Source organism: Dipodomys ordii, unplaced genomic scaffold (genome assembly GCF_000151885.1).
Source record: "Dipodomys ordii isolate 6190 unplaced genomic scaffold, Dord_2.0 Scaffold36, whole genome shotgun sequence".
Lineage (NCBI taxonomy): Eukaryota > Metazoa > Chordata > Mammalia > Rodentia > Heteromyidae > Dipodomys > Dipodomys ordii.
In genome coordinates this window covers 6,264,703-6,283,217 of record NW_012267252.1, presented here as the reverse complement: position 1 = coordinate 6,283,217, position 18,515 = coordinate 6,264,703, and the positions used below count along the sequence as shown (strand labels likewise).

Sequence of the window (18,515 nt, the reverse complement as noted above, 5' to 3'; positions counted from 1 at the left end):
TGTAGCTCAAGTGGTAGAGCGCTCGCCTTGAGCTGAAGAGCTGAGGGACAGCGCCCAGGCCCAGAGTTCAAGCCCCACAACCGACAAAAAAAAAAAAAAAAAAGGAATGAACTGGCTGCCAAGGCAGGTTTGTAGTCTTCCTTCCAGTATGAGGCTGGATTGGAGGAGGGCGTACAAATAAACACAAGCATCCTGCTCAACACACACCAGAGTCAATCTACATGATTCTGGCCTACCTATTGTTTTATATTAACTATACTCAACAAAAATCTAACAATTTTTTATATATTCCTGGGTTATTTTGTGCTTTATCTTTTTTTCCCCCAAAACCTCAATAATTTTTTTTATTGTGAAAATACCGTACAGAGGAGTTACAATTACATGGGCATTATGCTTTATCTTTTTTCCATCCAAGACCAGGACCATAATTCACTATCTGATGCCTTATGCTCATTGGTAGGTGCTCTACTACTTGAACCATAACTCTAGCCCATTGTGCTTTTTTTTTTTTTGGTCTGCCATGGGGCTTGAACTCTGGGCCTGGGCGTTGTCCCTCAGCTCTTCAGCTCAAGGCGAGTGCTCTACCACTTGAGCTACAGTGCCACTTCTGGTTTTCTGGTGGTTTTTATTGGAGATAGGAGTCTCAGGGTCTCTCCTGCCCGGGCTGGCTTTGAACCGCGATCCTCAGATCTTAGCCTCCTGAGTAGCTAGGATTATAGGCGTGAGCCACCAGCGCCCGGCGCTTTTTGTTTTTTTAAGTCAGATTATTCTTGAACTCATGGTTTTTGTTGTTGTTGTTGGTGGTGGTGGTGGTGGTGTGTGTGTGTGTGTGAGTTGTGGAGCTTGAACTCTGGGTCTGGGTACTGTCCCTGAACTCTTCAGCTCAAGGCAAGAGCTCTACCACTTGAGCCTCAGCACCATTCTAATTTCCTGGTGGTTAATTGGAGATAAGAGTCTCATGGACTTTACAGCCTGAGCTGGCTTTGAACTGTGACCCTCAGATCTCAGCCTCCTGAGTAGCTAGGATTACAGGATGAACTATTGGCACCCAGCTACTCATACGATTCTTTTGTCTTTACCTCCCTCAAAAAACTGGGACTATAGGCATGTCTCCTCTACAACCAGTTCATTTTTTGGGGGGAGGGCGGGGGGAAGGTCCGGTCGTGGGCCTGAACTCTGGGCTTGGCTGCTGTCCTTCAGCTCTTCAGCTCAAGGCTAGCGCTCTACCACTTGAGCCACAGCGCCACTTCTGGCTTTTTTGTTTTTTGCTTATGTGGTGCTGAGGAATCGAACCCAGGGCCTCATGCATGCAAGGCAAGCGCTCTACCAATGAGCCACCTTCCCAACCCCAACCAATTCATTTCTTTACTTTGTTTATGGTGCTAGGGATTGAATCCAGGACCTCATGAAAGGCAGGTAAGCACTCTGCCACTGAGTCACACACCCCTACCTATGGCTCAAACTGCTAAGTAGATTACATACTCTAATGAGCATCTATTTTTAACCCCCCAAGTCATTTTCCCAGTATTTTCTTATCTAAGGTAAACCAAATCCTGTCTTCAGTATGTGATCTAAAGCATTTCTCAGCATTCCTAAACCTTGTTTTTTGTTGTTTTTTATTTTGCCAGTCTCGGGGCTTGAACTCAGGGCCTAGGCAATGTCCCTGAGGTTTTGTTTTTTTTTTTTGCTCAAGGCTAGTGCTCTACCATTGAGCTACAAATCCACTTCTAGCCTTTTTTTGGGGGAGGGGGGGAGTTTACAGACAAGAGTCTCACAGTCTTTGTAAACTACCCAGTCTAGCTTTATAAACTGTGATCCTCAGATATCAGCCTCTTGAGGAGCTAAGATTACAGGTGAGAGCCACTGGCACTGGTTCATTCCTAACTTTTAAATACATGCTTTTAGTAAAAACAAATGTCAGTGTACTGGTTTTCATGTTTACTAAATATTCCTGGTTCTCTTGGGTCTGTGAATTGGCTTCAACTTCTTAGCCCGTTGTGATCAAGTAAGGCTATGTGACCCATTTAACTACTAGAATGGGATTAGAAGTGACTTAAGGTTACTTAGAAGCCAAATATGTCCTGTGGATATTAGGACCACCAGTAGTCTTTCCTCTAGTGTTCCTGATGGTCACTTCAGAATGGTCCAGGTCCCAGAGGATGGGAGTATGGCTCAAGTAGTAAGAGTGCCTGTTGGGGGAGAATGATGGAAGAGGTGACATTTAACATACACTGTACTCATAAACTGGTATGATGAATTGATACTCCTTTATACAGCTACCTAAAAACAATAAAATAGCTCACTACTTTTTTGTTTTGCTTTTTGTTTTTTTGCCAATCCTAGGGCTTGAACTCAGGGCCTGGGCACTATACCTGAGCTCTTTTGCTGAAGCTAAGACTCAACCATTGAGCCATACTTTCGGCTTTTTGGTGGTTAATTAGAGATAAGAGTTTTACAACTTTTCTGCCTGGGCTGGCATAGAACCTTGATCTTCAGATCTCAGCTTCCTAAGTAGCTAGGATTATAGGTGTGCGCCACTAGTGCCCAGCTTTATTGTCCTTTAGTAGGAAGGTAAGTAGAAAGAGTAAGCAGCAAGTTCTAGGTTAAAACACCAGTAACCACCCCCCACCACCACCCCCTGCCCAGCCTGCAAACAACAAAAAAAAAAAAAGTGATCACTGTAGGGATCATTTATCATGCTAAGTAAAATGGAAAACATGTTTTTAAAAACAATCACAGTCCAGTGTAGGAACTGAGTCATGTGCCCTAGAGTTCACTACAGGCTTGGGAAAATACCACTCCTCAACTGTCAGGAAATTCCTCATTAGAGAGTCAAAGCATACTGTAAGTTAGTTCTCCTTACCACACACACACACACACACACACATGCACGCACGCATGCACGCACACACCCACACACTCAGCTCTTAGCAGGAGCTCCTGCCACTGCCACCATGGAAATGGCCTGTACTGGGGAAATGAAGACTTCAGAACCTGCAACTTCACTTGAAGGAGAAGCCAACTGTCCTCTAGATATGACTGTAAAAATGGAGGTGTACATGATAACCATTTCCCTGGCTATGTGACCTTGGTCACTTTGTTTACCTCTCTCATCTGTAAGATGGGGGTATAATGATGAATATCAGATCTGACCACTGTAAGGTCTAAATAAGCTAATAAATATAGCACACTCAGAGGCCATGCCTATGTAGGCAAAATTTTCTACTTTATGACTGTTGTTACAGGCAGTCCCACAGGTGGGAAGGATTTCCTTTAAAATTCCCTTTTAACCCCCAAAAGTATTCCATAAAAAAACATGGTTTAGGAACAAGTCCAAAGTCCGAATCTAGGTTATATTCTTGGCAAAATTCTCTGGAAAACCAGGCAACTCCTATTTACTGAGCCCCTGCCATGAACAAGGTGCTGTGTCAGCTGATACCAGCTTCCCTGCTCTGAACAACCTGCCTCTGTCCCAAAGCCTGGACCCCAGGGGAGCTGGGCTTCAAACTGGCCTGTTTTTCAAGCCCAAGCTCCTCAGGGCCCAATGGCATGGGCCTCCTTTTATAGGCACTCAACAACGGGCAACTTAAGATAAAGAGAAATTATGCTGGGTGCCATTGGCGCACATCAGTAATCCTAGCTACTCAGAAGGCTGAGATCTGAGGATTCAGGTTCAAAGCCAGCCCAGGCAAGAAAGTCTGCAAGACTCTAATCTCCAATTAACTACCAAAGGCAGAAGTGAAGCTGTGGCTCAAGGGGTAGACGATTAACCTTGAGCAAAAGCAGCTTAGGGACAATGCCCAGACCCTAACTAAGCTCAAGCTCCAGGACCAATACAAAGGTAGGTAGGTAGGTAGGTAGGTAGATTGATTGATATACAGACAGACAGACAGACAGAAATTAGCTTATAATGTATACAAATATCACATGGTATAATCTATAAATATGTACATTTACATGCCAAATAAATAAATTATATGATTAAATAATGGGGTAAAAAACCCACTGGGTAGCACTGACTGAATTGACAAATTATCTGTTCTAAATCGTCTTGGGAAATTCCATTGCCCTTTCTCCTCAAGTGAGGGAAGTCTGAAATCTGAAACTTGAATGAATTTCCTCCAAATTGTATCAGGGACAGAAATTACAGCTTTGACTCCCCCTAGAAAATACAACACAGCAAGTGGAAAGAACACTAGGACGAGAATCAGGAGATCTGGCTTCGGCCTTTTTTGGCTTTAAGGATGTTTCTGGATTTCCCAGGTCTCCTTTCTTTTATTTGTTCCAGATAAACAGTCATTCAAGACTTTCAGTGGCCTGGGACTTGCATCCTTCCAACCTGGTGCTCAGAGCCCACACACCAGTGGCTGTGGGATGAGGCCAACTCTACTACTTCTCAGTATCCAATGGAGCAATTCCTTAATGCCTCCACCTGAAGAAGTAGGGACAACATGCATATGTGGCAGGCTTGTTTCTCAGGGGAAATGAGATGATACAGATGGAGACTTTCCTTAGTGCCTGCCACTTGGGAGAATTCTATCCACACAAGAACCTCATCTCTGATTTCTTCCCAGGCAAGCTCCACAGCTCAGAGCAGTGGTTTTTGTCCACAAGGCCTGGCTTACAGCAGTCTTCTGCAGTTAAGTGTAAATCTATTAGTGGACTTCCTCTATATATGTAAATCCTACCTACCCTTGCAAACCCACTTCAAATGCCACTTCCTCCACACAGCCTGCCCAGAATCCTGTCCTGCCAAAGCAAATCTTTGTGAACAACCCAGAATGGCTCATACATTCTACTGTCAAACATCTTGTCTTTTCTCTCTTGCTATATTACCTTCCTGATGGCAAGAATTGGGGTTGGGAAGATGGCTCAGTGGTAGAGTGCTTGCCTTGCATGTATGAGGTCCTGGATTCCATTCCTCAGCCCCACATAAACAGAAAAGGCCAGAAGTGGCGCTGTGGCTCTGAGTAAAAGAATGCTAGCCCTGAGTAAAAGAAGCTCAAGGACAGCACCCAGGCTCAGAATTCAAGCCCCACAACCGACAAAAAAAAAAAGAACTATGTGTGTGTGTGTGTGAACCCCCAGCAGAAGAGGTCACAGCATTAACTAAGGGCTTTCTAGAACCACAAATTCTCAGATCTACCTCAAACCTGTTTAAACTCTGGTAACCACCAAAGCCTAAGACCACTGGAGTATGAGTTTGTTGAATGACTGGCAGAATGATGTTAATGCACAAGTAAAGGGATGTAGCTATAATAATAACCAGATCTTTACAGACTTAATCACTATGCTGAAAAAACAATATTGAGGGATGGGGGAGTAGTACCTGGGTCTTGCATGTGCTAGGCATATACACTACCACTTGTGACATGCCTTCAACCATTTTTGTTTTAGTTATTTGTGACAGGCTCTCAAATTTTTGCCAAGGGACAATCTTGAACCACAATCCTTCCTCTGTTTCCGTTGTAGCTGGCATTACAGGTGCATATGGCCATTCCCAGCTTAGTGGTTGAGATGGGGACTCAGTAGCTTTTTGCCCAGGCTAGTCTTTAACCCAAATTCTCCCCATCTCTGCCTCCTCAGTAGCTAAAACTACAGAAGTATACCACCACAAAACAGGATCTTCAGTTCCCATGTCATGCAGGCACAGTAACTAGTTTATAGTATAGCCGACTGCAATCTTGTTGATTCATGTGTACCTGTGTATCTGTATAAAGTGTGTATGTGTTAGCACACAGGAAAATACAATGTAGTAATTCCGTGTAAAGATGGCTGAATAAACACTGGATACAAGTAGCTCACACGTATAATCCTTAGCTACACAGGAGGCTGAAGCACATTTTGGGAGGAAAAGTCTGTAAGACTCCATCTACAATGAACTAGCAAAATGCCGGACTGGTGATATGTCTCAAGTGGCAGAGCACCTAACTGTGGGCAAGTAAGCTGAGCCAGAACTCAGGTCCTTAGTTCAAGCCCTAGTAGTAGCACAAAAGAAAGAGAAAGAGAAAAATAGGGGGCAGGGAGGGAGGGAGGAAAAGGTAAGGAGGGGAAGAGAAGGGTACTTTCTCCCTAAAGCCTTTACCATAGGTACTTTGTCTGCCAAGGTGGGCACTGGTGGCTCATCCCTGTAATATTAGCTACTCAGTAGGCTAAGATCTGAGGATCATGGTTGAAAGCAAGTCAGAACATGAAAGTCTGTGAGAATTCTTTATTTTTTGGGTTCGGTCGTGGGGCCTGAACTCTGGGCCTGGGTCCCTCAGCTCTTCAGCTCAAGGCTAGCGCTCTACCACTTGAGCCACCGAGCCACTTCCGGCTTTTTTCTTTTTGCTTACTTCCGGCTTTTTTCTTTTTGCTTATGTGGTGCTGAGGAATCGAACCCAGGGCCTCAGGTATGCAAGGCAATCGCTCTACCACTGAGCCATCTTCCCAGCCCATCTGTGAGAATTCTTATCTTCAATTAACCAACAGAAAACTGGAGCTGTGGCCTGAAGTGGTAGAGGGCTAGCTGTGAGCCAAAGAAGCTCAGGGACAGCACCCAGGCCCTGAGTTCAACCTCCAGGACCAGAACAAACAAACAAAAAAAGGACTGCCGGGGCTGGGAAGGTGGCTCAGTGGTAGAGTGCTTGCCTTGCATGCATGAGGCCCTGGGTTCCATTCCTCAGCACCACATTAGCAAAAAAAAAAAGCCAGAAGTGGTGCTGTGGCTCAAGTGGTAGAGCGCTAGCCTTGAGCTGAAGAGCTGAGGGACAGCACCCAGGCCCAGAGTTCAGGCCCCACGACCGGACCCAAAAAAAAAAAAAAAAAGGACTGCCAAGTATTTCCTAGCTCTAGTTTTTTAATCTTCCAAAGGAAGTAGAGTGGGAAACCAACCCTTTTGCATTTCTGGCAAAGTTGAGAGGCAATTATAAGAAACATAGTTCAAAGCAACAACAACAAACAAAACAACAACAACAACAAAAAGGTGTAGTTTTTAGCACTTAGGATACAGAAGCAAGATGATTGAGTGTTTGAGTCCAGGCTTAACTACATAGTAAATTCCAGATTAGCCTGGACTACCTTACCCAAAAAAAAAAGTTTGCTGAGATTTTCATGCATTATTTCAACATATAGCTAACCTCTTACATTCTTCCAGCAGAGGCCATTCTCAGCATCAAGAGGAAAACCAAAGCTTTCAAGAGGAACAGAATACACACTGTCTTCTGATCCAGAAGCCACTGCTGGCCATGTGCTGGTAGCTCACACCTATAAATCCTAGCTACTTGGGAAACAGAGATCTGAGGATTGCAGTTTGAAGCCTAACATAGGCAAACAAATCCAAGAAATTCTTTTCTCCAAGTAACTAGTAAAATCCTAGAAAACCTGGAAGTAGAAGTGTGGTTTTTAAGCACCAGCCTTGAGGAAAAAAGCAGGCAAGGGCTTGGGGCCCTGAGTTCAAGCCTCACAGCTGGCAAATACAAAGCCATTGCTGGGCACAGTGAGGGGAACACTGTACTTTTAAACATGTGCTTTTTACAGAATCTGGAAAGCACATGCCAACTTTTTCTTTTTCGTTCTTTTTTTTTTTTTTGCCATTCCTGGGGCTTGAACTCAGAGGCTGGGCATTATCCCTAAGCTTCTTTTGCTCAAGGCTAGTGCTCTACTTGAGCCACAGCACCACTTCTGGGATTTTCTGTGTATATGGTACTGAGGAATCGAACCCAGTGCTTCATGCATTCTAGGCACACACTCAACCACTAAGCCACATTTCCAGCCATGCCAACTTTTTCAATGGGGAGTCCATCTTCCCTGAGCAGATGTTGATCTGTGTTGAACTTCCTTCTTTCCTCAACCAACCCCTAAATGTAAATATGGAACTTTTGGGGCTAGGAATATGGCTTAGTGGTAGAGTACTTGCCTAGCATGTATGAAACCCCGGGTTTGATTTACTCAGTACCACATAAACAGAAAAGGCCAGAAGTGACACTGTAGCTCAGATGGTAGAGTGCTAGCCTTGAGCAAAAAAAGCTCAGGGGCAGTGCCCAGGCCCTGAGTTCAAGTCCCAGGAATGGCCAAAAAAAAAAAAAAAGACAGTACTTTCTTGGACTGCAAATTCTTTTTTTTTTTTTTTTTTGGGGGGGGAGGTCAGTTGTAGGGCTTGAACTCAGCCTGGGTGTTGTCCCTGAGCTCTTTGGCTCAAGGCAAACACTCTACCACTTGAGCCACTGTACCACTTCCAGTTTTCTGGTGGTTAATTGGAGATAAGAGTCTCACACACTTTCCTTCATGAGCTGGCTTTGAGCGCGATCCTCAGATCTCAGCCTCCTGAGTAGTTAAAATTACAGGCATGAACCACTGGTGCCCAACACTTCAAATTCTTAAAATGAAGCACTTGCTTCCCAGACTATCTCCCTGCCGTCTTCCACACACACACACACACACACACACACACACAACACATACACACACACACACACAGCGCCTTGGCTTTGATGACCCAGTACTGGTACCCTGCTGACAGTCCAGGAGGCTGGCTCTATCAATCTGAGAAGGGGCCATCAGCAACTGTTCTTTTCTGCAACTGATGCTGCCTGGGTGGAGCCCTGGGAAAATACTCTTCAGCTCTGTGGCTTTCTGGCAGGCCAGCTTTGACTTTTGTTTTAACAAGGGGTGGAAGACAGAACTTGAACCCTGTGGTTTTCTGCACTGTAAAATATTTAAACACAGTCAGTCTACCTGCTTGGCACTTGGTGTTCTTTACTCAGTTTTTCATCCCCACCCTTTGTAAAATATCAACAATTTTGTGCCCTCCTTTGCTGCTGCTTATGTACATGGAAGCCTGATAGTGACCTCAGTGGCCCCTTCCCTGAACTGGACTGCCCTTTGAAAAGCTGAAGAGCCAGTCCTTAGTCCTCAAAAGAGAATAGTTAGGGTGAAGGCCAGGTCCTGTCTGGCAGACCCATCTGCTGGCTATGAGAGACAACTGCATTTTTCAGGAATAGACTTCTCAACAGGACTCTACACAAGAGGCCTAGCTGCTTTCCTACCACATCACTGATTGAGGAGGGGTTGGGGCGTGGGGGTACCAGCAGAGGTACTAGTAGCAGTAAGGGTGGAGTTTGGCAATCACCTGGGGGAAAGAGATGTCCCTAAGTACTGCAGTATCAGTCACCTGGGGCCTGTATGACCTAAGGACACCCACACATCTGAATTCCAAAAAATTCAGGGTATAATGTGTATTAGGTAAAATCATCCTGGGTCACTCCCTGAAGACCACAATGATGTCATCACTATTGTACAGATGTTTAAAATGCATGTAGTTCTGGCTCCAATCAAACCAGTGGCAAGATGAAGATCATCTCCACATGACATTTAGCTGACAGCATAAAGGTTAGATCTACTGGAGAAGCATCCAGATTGCTTCAGTTTGAAAAATGGGGAAGGAGCAAAAGGGACTGATGCTCAAGATCTCCTGGCTCTTCGGGCAGAGGAACACTGTGTTCTAAGAGGAACCCTGAGGAAGGGAAGTAGTTAACTTCATGAGGCTCTACAGGAGAATTCCAGAAGCCTGGTTGGTTCTGCATTAAAATGGTACTGGACCATCTAAAGTCCAGCAGCAACCTCACAAAGCAAAGAGACAAGCCTGGGCTTCTGGGCTGGCCCAAGAAAGTGTCCATAATGCTGTCAACTGTTTGGTATATGGAAGAGAGAGCATCAAGGAGAACCATGTGCAGCAGCACCAGCAGCAAGCTGGTGATTATAGCCTTCAAAGACTTAAGACCATATTCCCTGAGGTTAAGCCCAGTGTTCAGACAATATGAGAACCCTCCTCCTCTACAAAGGAATTGTTTCCGGAACACATAACCAGATTCTACTCACCAACACTGTCCCCAAGAGAATCAGAAAAGGCTGGCCAGCCCATGGTTTCCCAAAGAGCAGAGGCAGTAACCGGGACCCTAGGATGCCAGGAAGCCCCTGGGCAAGGACTTACACCAGAGTTCATAGTAGTAGTTGCAGCACTGAGACTGTCCACAGCAGTGTCCTGTGTCACAGATGTAGCTTTGATTGTTGGTACCCACACAGGCTTCCTTATCCTTTAAGAAAAAAAGAAATGAGAAGCATTTTATCATATTAAACTATATCATTAAGACAACCACTTTCCTTCTCATTCCCCTCCTCCTAATCTGCCTTTCCACAGCTAAAACTCTACCAGTAGCTGGGCGCCGGTGGCTCATACCTGTAATCCTAGCTACTAAGGAGGCTGAAATCTGAGGATCGAGGTTCAAAACCAACTCGGGCAGGAAAGTCTGTGAGACTCTTATCTCTAATAAACAACTAGAAAACCAGAAGTGGTGCTGTGGTAGAGCACTCACCTTGAGCTGAAGAGCACAGGGACAGTGCCCAAGCCCAGAGTTTAAGCACCACGACCAACCAAAAAAAAACAAAAAACCAAAAAAAACCACCTCTATCAGTGATTATTCCATTAAGGACCCAAGATTTAAAACAAAAACCACACACAACAGCAGAGCTTAGTGGAGTGAATAGATTAATCAGGGAAGAAGATTCAGCACAAAAAGTCAAGTGGTATAGAGAGAGGGCTCAAAAAGACAGGGAAGGGCTGGGAAGGTGGCTCAGTGGCACTGTGGCTCAAGTGGTAGAGCGCTAGCCTTGAGCTGAAGAGCTGAGGGACAGCACCCAAGCCCAGAGTTCAGGCCCCACGACCGGACCCAAAAAAAAGACAGGGAAGAAGCCAGGCAGTGGTGACTCACACCTGTAATCCTAGCTACTCGGGAGGCTGAGATCTGAGGATTGCAGTTCAAAGCCAGCCTGGGCAGGAAAGTCTATGAGACTCTTATCTCCAATTAACCACCAGAAAACCAGAAGTGGCACTGTGGCTCAAGTGGTAGACTGTTTGCCTTGAGCTGAAGAGCTCAGAGACAGTGCCCAGGCCCAGAGTTCAAGCCCCACAACTGGCAAAAAAAGAAAAAAAAAGAGACAGGGAGGATAGGGTTGCCTTGCTTTCTTTTGGTGGTGGTAGTAGTGATTGTGGGACTTGAACTCAAGGCCTGAGCTCTTTTGCTCAAGGCTAGCACTCTATTACTTTGAGCCACATCTCCACTTCCAGTTTTCTGGTGGTTAATTGAGTTCTCGTGGTTAAGAGTCTGACAGACTTTTCTGCGTGGGCTGGCTTTGAACAATGATCCTCAGATCTCAGCCTCCCCAGTAGCTAGAATTACAGGTATGAACCACCAGCACCTAGCTTTCTTTACATCCAAGCAGAAACATCTGTATTCCCATGTTCCATGTTAAACTCAAATGGTAGGAAGGTGATGCGTCTCCTGAGTTTAGTACTGCATCTTCAATGAAACGGCTTTTCTGTGAAACTTCTGGGAATAATGAATGCAACAGAGACTCTAGGATTAGCATGTTGTCTGTCATTCCACTTCCCTTTCCAAACACATGCTCTTCAAGGTTATTTATTTACAGTGAGAGTCAAGGGGCGGGGGAGGGGGAACCTTCTAAAATTCTTCTTTCTTCAGAAAAGTGGCATCCTGTATGGGGGGTAACCTTGTCTAATTTTAATTTGCCAGATTTTGCTTATCAAATGGTCTCCTAAGAATACTGACAGGATCCAGGACTCTTACTGTCCCTGTCAGGGACAGCCACATAAAGGGCACTGCTGAGTAACCATCTAGCAGTCTGCCAGCTTCTATTCTTAGCCTGAAGGGAGAGGTGAACATATTCACATATATATTTCACAGTTACGATATGAAATACCTTAACCTCAGCCCATGTGTACTACACATATGGTGCTACCTGTAAGTCATGCACTACATCTGCCTTTCAACATTCTTTGTATGTCACTAACCAGGCAGGCAGCACTAATAATATTAGCACTGTATGGGGTAAAAGGGATAAAGCTGAAGAAGACACTGCTCCCATCTTACAGAAGCTCAGAGTTAAAAGGAAAACCCTGCTCAGCAAAGAAACACAAACCACAGGATTGCATTTTCAACTACTCAGGCTGAACCTCTCCTGGTGTACATCCGGGTAACAGCTGCCAGTGGAAACTGAAGTCACATGGTTAGGCCTCCTTTCTGGGCTTGGCTTTACTAACCCTGTCCACTTGGCTATGGATATAAACAAAGTGCTCCAGTGACCGTCTACAGGGCCAGAGGCCAGGCACCTGAAGCTACAGAGAGAAGACAGGACTGGCTTAGTACAACTTCCTCTCACACACCCTTAGGTTTTCTTGCTCTTTAAAAGCCTTATATCTTTGGAAGTGGAAGAATCACTCACATGATAAGAGTGTCAGCCTTGAGCCATAAAGCTAAGGGAGAATGTGAGGCTCTGAATTCATGCCCCTGTATTGATACTTTTTTTTTTTTTTTGTCGGTTGTGGGGCTTGAACTCTCGGCCTGGGTGCTGTCCCTCAGCTCTTCAGCTCAAGGCGAGCGCTCTACCACTTGAGCTATAGCGCCACTTCCGGTTTTCTAGTGGTTTATTGGAGATAGGAGTCTCACAGTCTTTCCTGCCCGGGCTGGCTTTGAACTGCGATCCTCAGATCTCAGCCTCCTGAGTAGCTAGGATTACAGGCGTGAGCCACCAGCGCCCGGCGATACTTTTTTAAATGAGTCTTACCTCCTGATATAAAGGAGAACTGGAAGAAGAAAACACGGGAAAAGTGAGTGTTTCCCAATATTGCAAATAGAGTTCTTTATCATCATGTTCCCAAGCCCACCCAAGACACCTAGTAGGTGTCTGTCCAGTTGGAGAGCCCCTCAGATGCTGGTGCAGTGAAAAAGAAAAAAATAGAGATATGCCTGCTGCTTTTACTGGAATCCAGAGTCTCTGGCTTCAGAGCAAAACACTCTTTCCATAAGAACATCAAAGTTTCTCCCAAGTTCACCAAACCCTGCAAATGCTATTCTTCTGGCATTGGCTTTTAAGAGCTAGTTCAAAGTGTCCACATAGTTTCTAGAAGAGGTTGTACTGTGCTGCCTACATGCAGGCACATGAAAGAATCTGCATGGAGAAAATTCACCAGATGAGGCCCAGGCTCTGAGGAGGGGCCGCCAACTGGACCTACGTGAGATGTGCAGCTGAACACGGCTGAAATCTGAACAGTGGCACCCTTGTGACCTACTGGTGTCAGCTTTTTCTCTTGGCTCTTCCACACTCCAAGGCAGGAGGTCTGGTAGAAACAGGACCTCATATTCTTTGTTCCCTCGCCTGCACCTTCCCAAGAACACTTAGTTTATTTCCACAAACACACTAACCCAGAATATCCAGTCCCCCACCCAATTCTCCTCCACCTCTCCCAAATACAGGCAAGGGTTCCAGGGCTGCCTGGATTCATCTTGGTATGGAAATTACCTTTCTGCTGTGAGCCTTACATAGAACAGTAAAGAATATGATGGTCATGTGGGCTGCTCCAGATACATAGAAAATTGAAAAGGAATTGGAGAAAATGCAATAGAATAGTCAAAATAAACAATTCCAGCACCCTTGCTTATCTGCTAAGCATCTTCAAGCACATTATATGCATTATGTTGCTCAAAGTCTTGAATGGTAGATATATATACCTTGCCTACTCCTCCACTTCTAAGAGGATGAAGCAGAAAATGACCTACGACCTCCCTGGGGACATGCCTCCAACCCCAAGACATCGCAGGCTGCTATGAGGCCATGTCTACCAGACTTTTATGAAGGCAGGGAGAGCTCAGGGGAAGCAGAGCTCCTATATAACATGTACTTGCTAGATTTCAGAACCTGTTCAAAGGGCTTTCCAAGCATTTTTTTTTGTGGGGCTTGAACTCAGGGCCTGGGTACCATCCTTGAGCTTTTTCAATCAAGGCTAGCACTCTACCACTTTGAGCCACAGTTCAACTTCTGGTTTTCTGGTGCTTAACTGGAGATAAAAATCTCATGAACTTTCCTGCCCAGGCTTGTTTTGAAGCACAATCCTCAGATCTCAGCATCCTGAATAGCTAAGATTATATGCTTGAGACACCAGTGCCTAGCCAGATCCTAAAGTTTTAATCATTAAGCTACAGCTTGCTTAGATAATCTATGCCTCTTCAGTTGTTTTCCATTCTTAGCTGCTTAAAAATCCTAAACCAAACAAGATGATTTACCTTATCCAGAAAAGACCTTGTAGACTTTAGAAACAGTATACCTTATCTTCTTCTGAGCAACAAGATTGGGAGCCATACTTGAAACTATTCCCTCCTTGTTCAAAAAGTCAAACTTTTTTTCACATACCATTCTTCTGAAAAGTGGAACAGAACTCAGTCTCAGTGTGGAAAGCAGGGCTTGCATTTCTTCCTTCAATATTTACTGAGTGCTTCACTGTACCTACCCTGAGCTGGGGTAGGGAAGATAACAGACCCACAAGCAAAAAACACCAGGAAGCTGTTCCCTGAGGCTGTGCAGTCTAATGAAAGATGATAAAAAATAATCACACAAATCAAACTAAACTAAGTCTATAAAAGATAAGAGCTAATCAAGAAAGCCCAGAACGGCTTCTGGGAGGAAGTTAAACTTGAACTGAGATAGCCAGAAGGTCAGTAACTAGAGAAAAGGGATTGAAAGAATTTACTAGGAAGAGAAAATGGTACCATCATTGGTTGGAGATGGTAGAAAAGGCAGGTAGGGAAATTAGGTGAACAGGAACTAGGCAGCGCAGGGAAGTGAGAAGATCTGATTTACGTTTATTGTCTTCCTGGTAATGTTTGCATTTGCACAGATTCCATAGCTTAAAAAAAACAAAAATGAAAACAAAACAAAACCCAGTTAGGTGCTGTTGGCTCACACCTGTAATCCTAGCTAATCAAAATGCTGAGATCTGAGGATCACGGTTCAAAGCCAGCCCAGGAAGGAAAAGCTGTGAGACTCATCTCCAATTAACCACCAGAAGACCAGAAGTGGCACTATGGCTCAAAGTGGCAGAATTCTAGCCTTGAATGAAAAAGCTCAGGGACAGCACCTAGCCCTAGAGTTCAAGCCCCACAACCAACCAACACCAAAACCAAAACAAAACACCAGGTACAAAGAAACAAGACTGACACCAAACTGGAATGATCGTTATTACAATGGAAAAGACTTAACAGTATGACTTTTGCACATATGCAAAAAATTATCTCATCTCTTGTGGCAGCATAAACTGAGACGGACAACATTTTCCTTAACAGTTTCCATGTCTTGTACTTACTATTCTTAGCCTAGCCACTATAAAGGTCAATCTAATCAGTGTAGAAACTTTGTCAGTGCCAACATAAAAAGTCACTGGACAGTAATGGTTCCCCCAAGCACAGCTTTAATTTGCCAATTTATGGGACTACAAACCCTGCTAAGAACTAGCTGATGGCTACATCATCTTCATGTTCTTAGGAAAACAATAGAGTTTTAGAGTTTAAGAGTGAAAAAAACCAGTACTGAAGTATGCCACTGGGTTTTAGTTAAAGCACAGGGTGAGGCCAGGCGCCAGTGGCTCACGCCTATAATCCTAGCTACTGAGGAGGCTGAGATCTGAGGATCACAATTCAAAGCCAGCCTGGGCAGAAAAGTCCGTGGGACTCTTATCTCCAATTAACCACTAGAAAACTGAATGTGGTGCTGTGGCTCAAGTGGTATAGAGCACTTGCCTTGAGCTGAAGAGCGCAGGGATAGCACCCAAGCCCAGAGTTCAAGCCCCACAACCCCCCCCCCCAAAAAGCACGGAGTGACAACTTTCTTGGCATCTTGATATGAATGACTTTGGAGCACCTTAGCTCTCCCTAAAAGGACTAATTCCTAATAGAAATGTTTGGCTCCAGCCAGGTACCAGTGGCTCACATCTGTAATCCTAGATACTCAGAAGGCTGAGATCTAAAGATTGAGGTTTGAAGCTAGCCAGTAGAGGAATGTCCATGAGACTCTTACCTCCAAGTAATCACCAAAAAGCCAGAAGTGGAGCTGTGGCTCAAGTGGTAGAGCTAGCCTTGAGCAAAAGGAGCTCAGAGACACTGCCCAGGCCCTGAGTTCAAGTCCCATGACTGACAAAAAAGAAAAGAAATATGTGGCTCCTAAATCCTGAACTACACATTGGCTCCCCTCTTTCCCTCCCCCGCCATGTGCTAGGCACCATGTAGAATGCTGCAGCTATGGAGCAATGAACAAGAGATATTGGGGAGAGGGAATCTGCTTCTAACAATACAGCTAGGCAAATTACTTTAAAACTTCACTCATAAATGAAGTAGGCCTTTCCGGTTGCCTGGAGAGTAGGCTAATTTGTTGCTTTGGTGCCCTGTGAAACCAGGAGCTATAAGTGAGACCCAATAAATTACCTGGGGCTCTCAAAAAAAGAAAACAGATTAGGGGGAAAAATTAGCCCACTGTCATATAATGAAATGACAGCAGGAAAGGTGTAGGGACAAGAAAAGGCTATCTCTGGTGATCTGATCACAGGCCTTCCTTCAAACCAACTTTGACATTTGAATTGTACTACTTACATGTTCTAAGATTCCCCAGGCTAAAAATTTAACGCAAAAAGTTATCCTAAGCCGGGAGCTGGTGGCTCACGCCTGTAATCCTAGCTACTCAACTCAGGAGGCTGAGATCTGAGGATCTTGGTTCAAAGCCAGCCCGGGCAGGAAAGTCTGTGAGACTCTTATAAACCACTTGAAAACCAGAAGTGGCGCTGTGGCTCAAGCAGTAGAGCACTCGCCTTGAGCTGAAGAGTGCAGGGACAGCGCCCAGGCCCAGAGTTCAAGCCCCACAACCGACCAAAAAAAAAAAAAAAGTTATCCTACACTGGATGTGGTGGTGCATACCTATAATTCCTGCACTTGTGAGACTGAGGCAGAAGAATCATGAACTCACAGCCAGACTGGACTACATAATGAGACTTTTAGAAAAGAAAAAAAAAGTTGGTCCCAGGTTGGCACCAGTTCTGCGACAGCTAGTAAATATAAAATGTAAAACCCTGAAGAGATCTGCCATCAGCAAGCAATTGAAGGATTCCCACAAATAAAGCTCTGCTTAAGGTGAGTTCACAATTCAATACAAAAATGTACAAAACAAAATCATATGCAAATACATTATAAACAAGATTTGAGAGATTCAACAAATAGGATATTCTGCCTGAGAAAGAAACAACTAAAGATAGGATGATAAAGAAATAATTCAAAACAGGAAAAACCTTTTTTTTTTGGTCAGTCATGGGGCTTGAACTCGACCTGAGTGCTATCCCTGAGTTCTTTTGCCCAAGGCTAGTGTTCTACCTATTTGAGCCATAACTCCACTTCTGGTTTATTGTGGCTAATTGGAGATAAAGAGTCTCACAGAGGGACTGGGAAGGTGGCTCAGTGGTAGAGTGCTTGCCTTGCATGCATGGGGCCCTGGGTTCCATTCCTCAGCCCCTTATAAGCAGAAAAAGCTGGAAGTGGTGCTGTGGCTCTAGTGGTGGGGTGTTTTGATGTCTTTGCATGAGCCTGACTTTCCTTCTGTTTGGGACTGTTCCTGTAGGTCTGCTTAAGATGGCTCCATGACATCAGTCAAGGGTTTACTTGAAATGCCACCTTCTCACAGAGGCCTGTCCTGACATCCCCATCTCCATCTGAGTTTTTGTTCCTATTTCCTACGTTGTTATCCATGTGGAGCTTATTACTACTCAAATGCTAATTTTGTTACTTGTCAGTGTTGTTCACTATGATACATCTAAGATCTTTTTGTCTTTGTTCTGTTCTGCAGTTTCATATAATATGCCTAAGACCAGAGGAATGTGGCTCAAAGTGGTAGAGTGCCAGCTTTGAACAAAAAGCCAAGCAAGAGCTTGAGGCCCTGAGTTCAAAAAAAGTGTAGGGGCTGGCAAGGTGGCTCAGTGGTAGAATACTTGCCTCGCATGCATGATTCCTCAGCACCACATAAGCAGAAAAAGCTGGAAGGTACGCTGTGGCTCAAGTGGTAGAGTGCTAGCCTTGAGCTGAAGAGCTGAGGGACAGTGCCGAGGCCTTAGAGTTCAAGCCCCAAGACCGACCAAAAAAAAAGTGTAGTTCCATATAATGTGCTTAAGTGTGAGTTTATTGTTGTCTAAAAATGCCCTATTTTTAATTGGTTCTGGAAAGTTTTCAGTTATTGCTTTAATTATCACCTTTCTTGAACTTCTTGTTTTTAATTTTCCATTACCATGTTTTCCTAATTGGGAGAAGCACTTGTTGGATAGTTTTCTCAGATCCGTTCTACAGTTTGATAATTGTCTTTAACTTGATCTAATCAATGTGTAAATAGTTTTTTTAAATTTCAATAACTTTTTCAGTAAGTTTTATTTTTACTTTTTTTTCAAATTTATGCCATTAGCTCTCTCTTAGAAATTTTCTCAGCTGGGTGCTGGTGGCTCAGGCCTGTAATTCTAGCTACTCAGAAGACTGAGATCTTGGGCTGGGAAGGTGGCTCAGTGGTGAAGCGCTTGCCTTGCATGCATGAGGCCCTGGGTTCGATTCCTCAGCACCACATAAGCAAAAAGAAAAAAGCCAGAAGTGGCGCTGTGGCTCAAG

The 18,515-nt window shown here is 44.5% G+C and overlaps 1 protein-coding gene across 2 annotated transcripts in view; it reads right to left on the bottom strand.

The window, feature by feature from the left end:
• Window positions 1-18,515, bottom strand: part of Wbp1l (WW domain binding protein 1-like) — a 59,336-nt gene that overhangs the window by 9,767 nt on the left and 31,054 nt on the right. The window contains exon 2 of one of the 2 annotated variants that reach the window (XM_013017828.1): window positions 9,971-10,073. In XM_013017828.1, the coding sequence (XP_012873282.1) occupies window positions 9,971-10,073 (103 nt within the window). The other variant, XM_013017829.1, reaches the window with a different exon arrangement.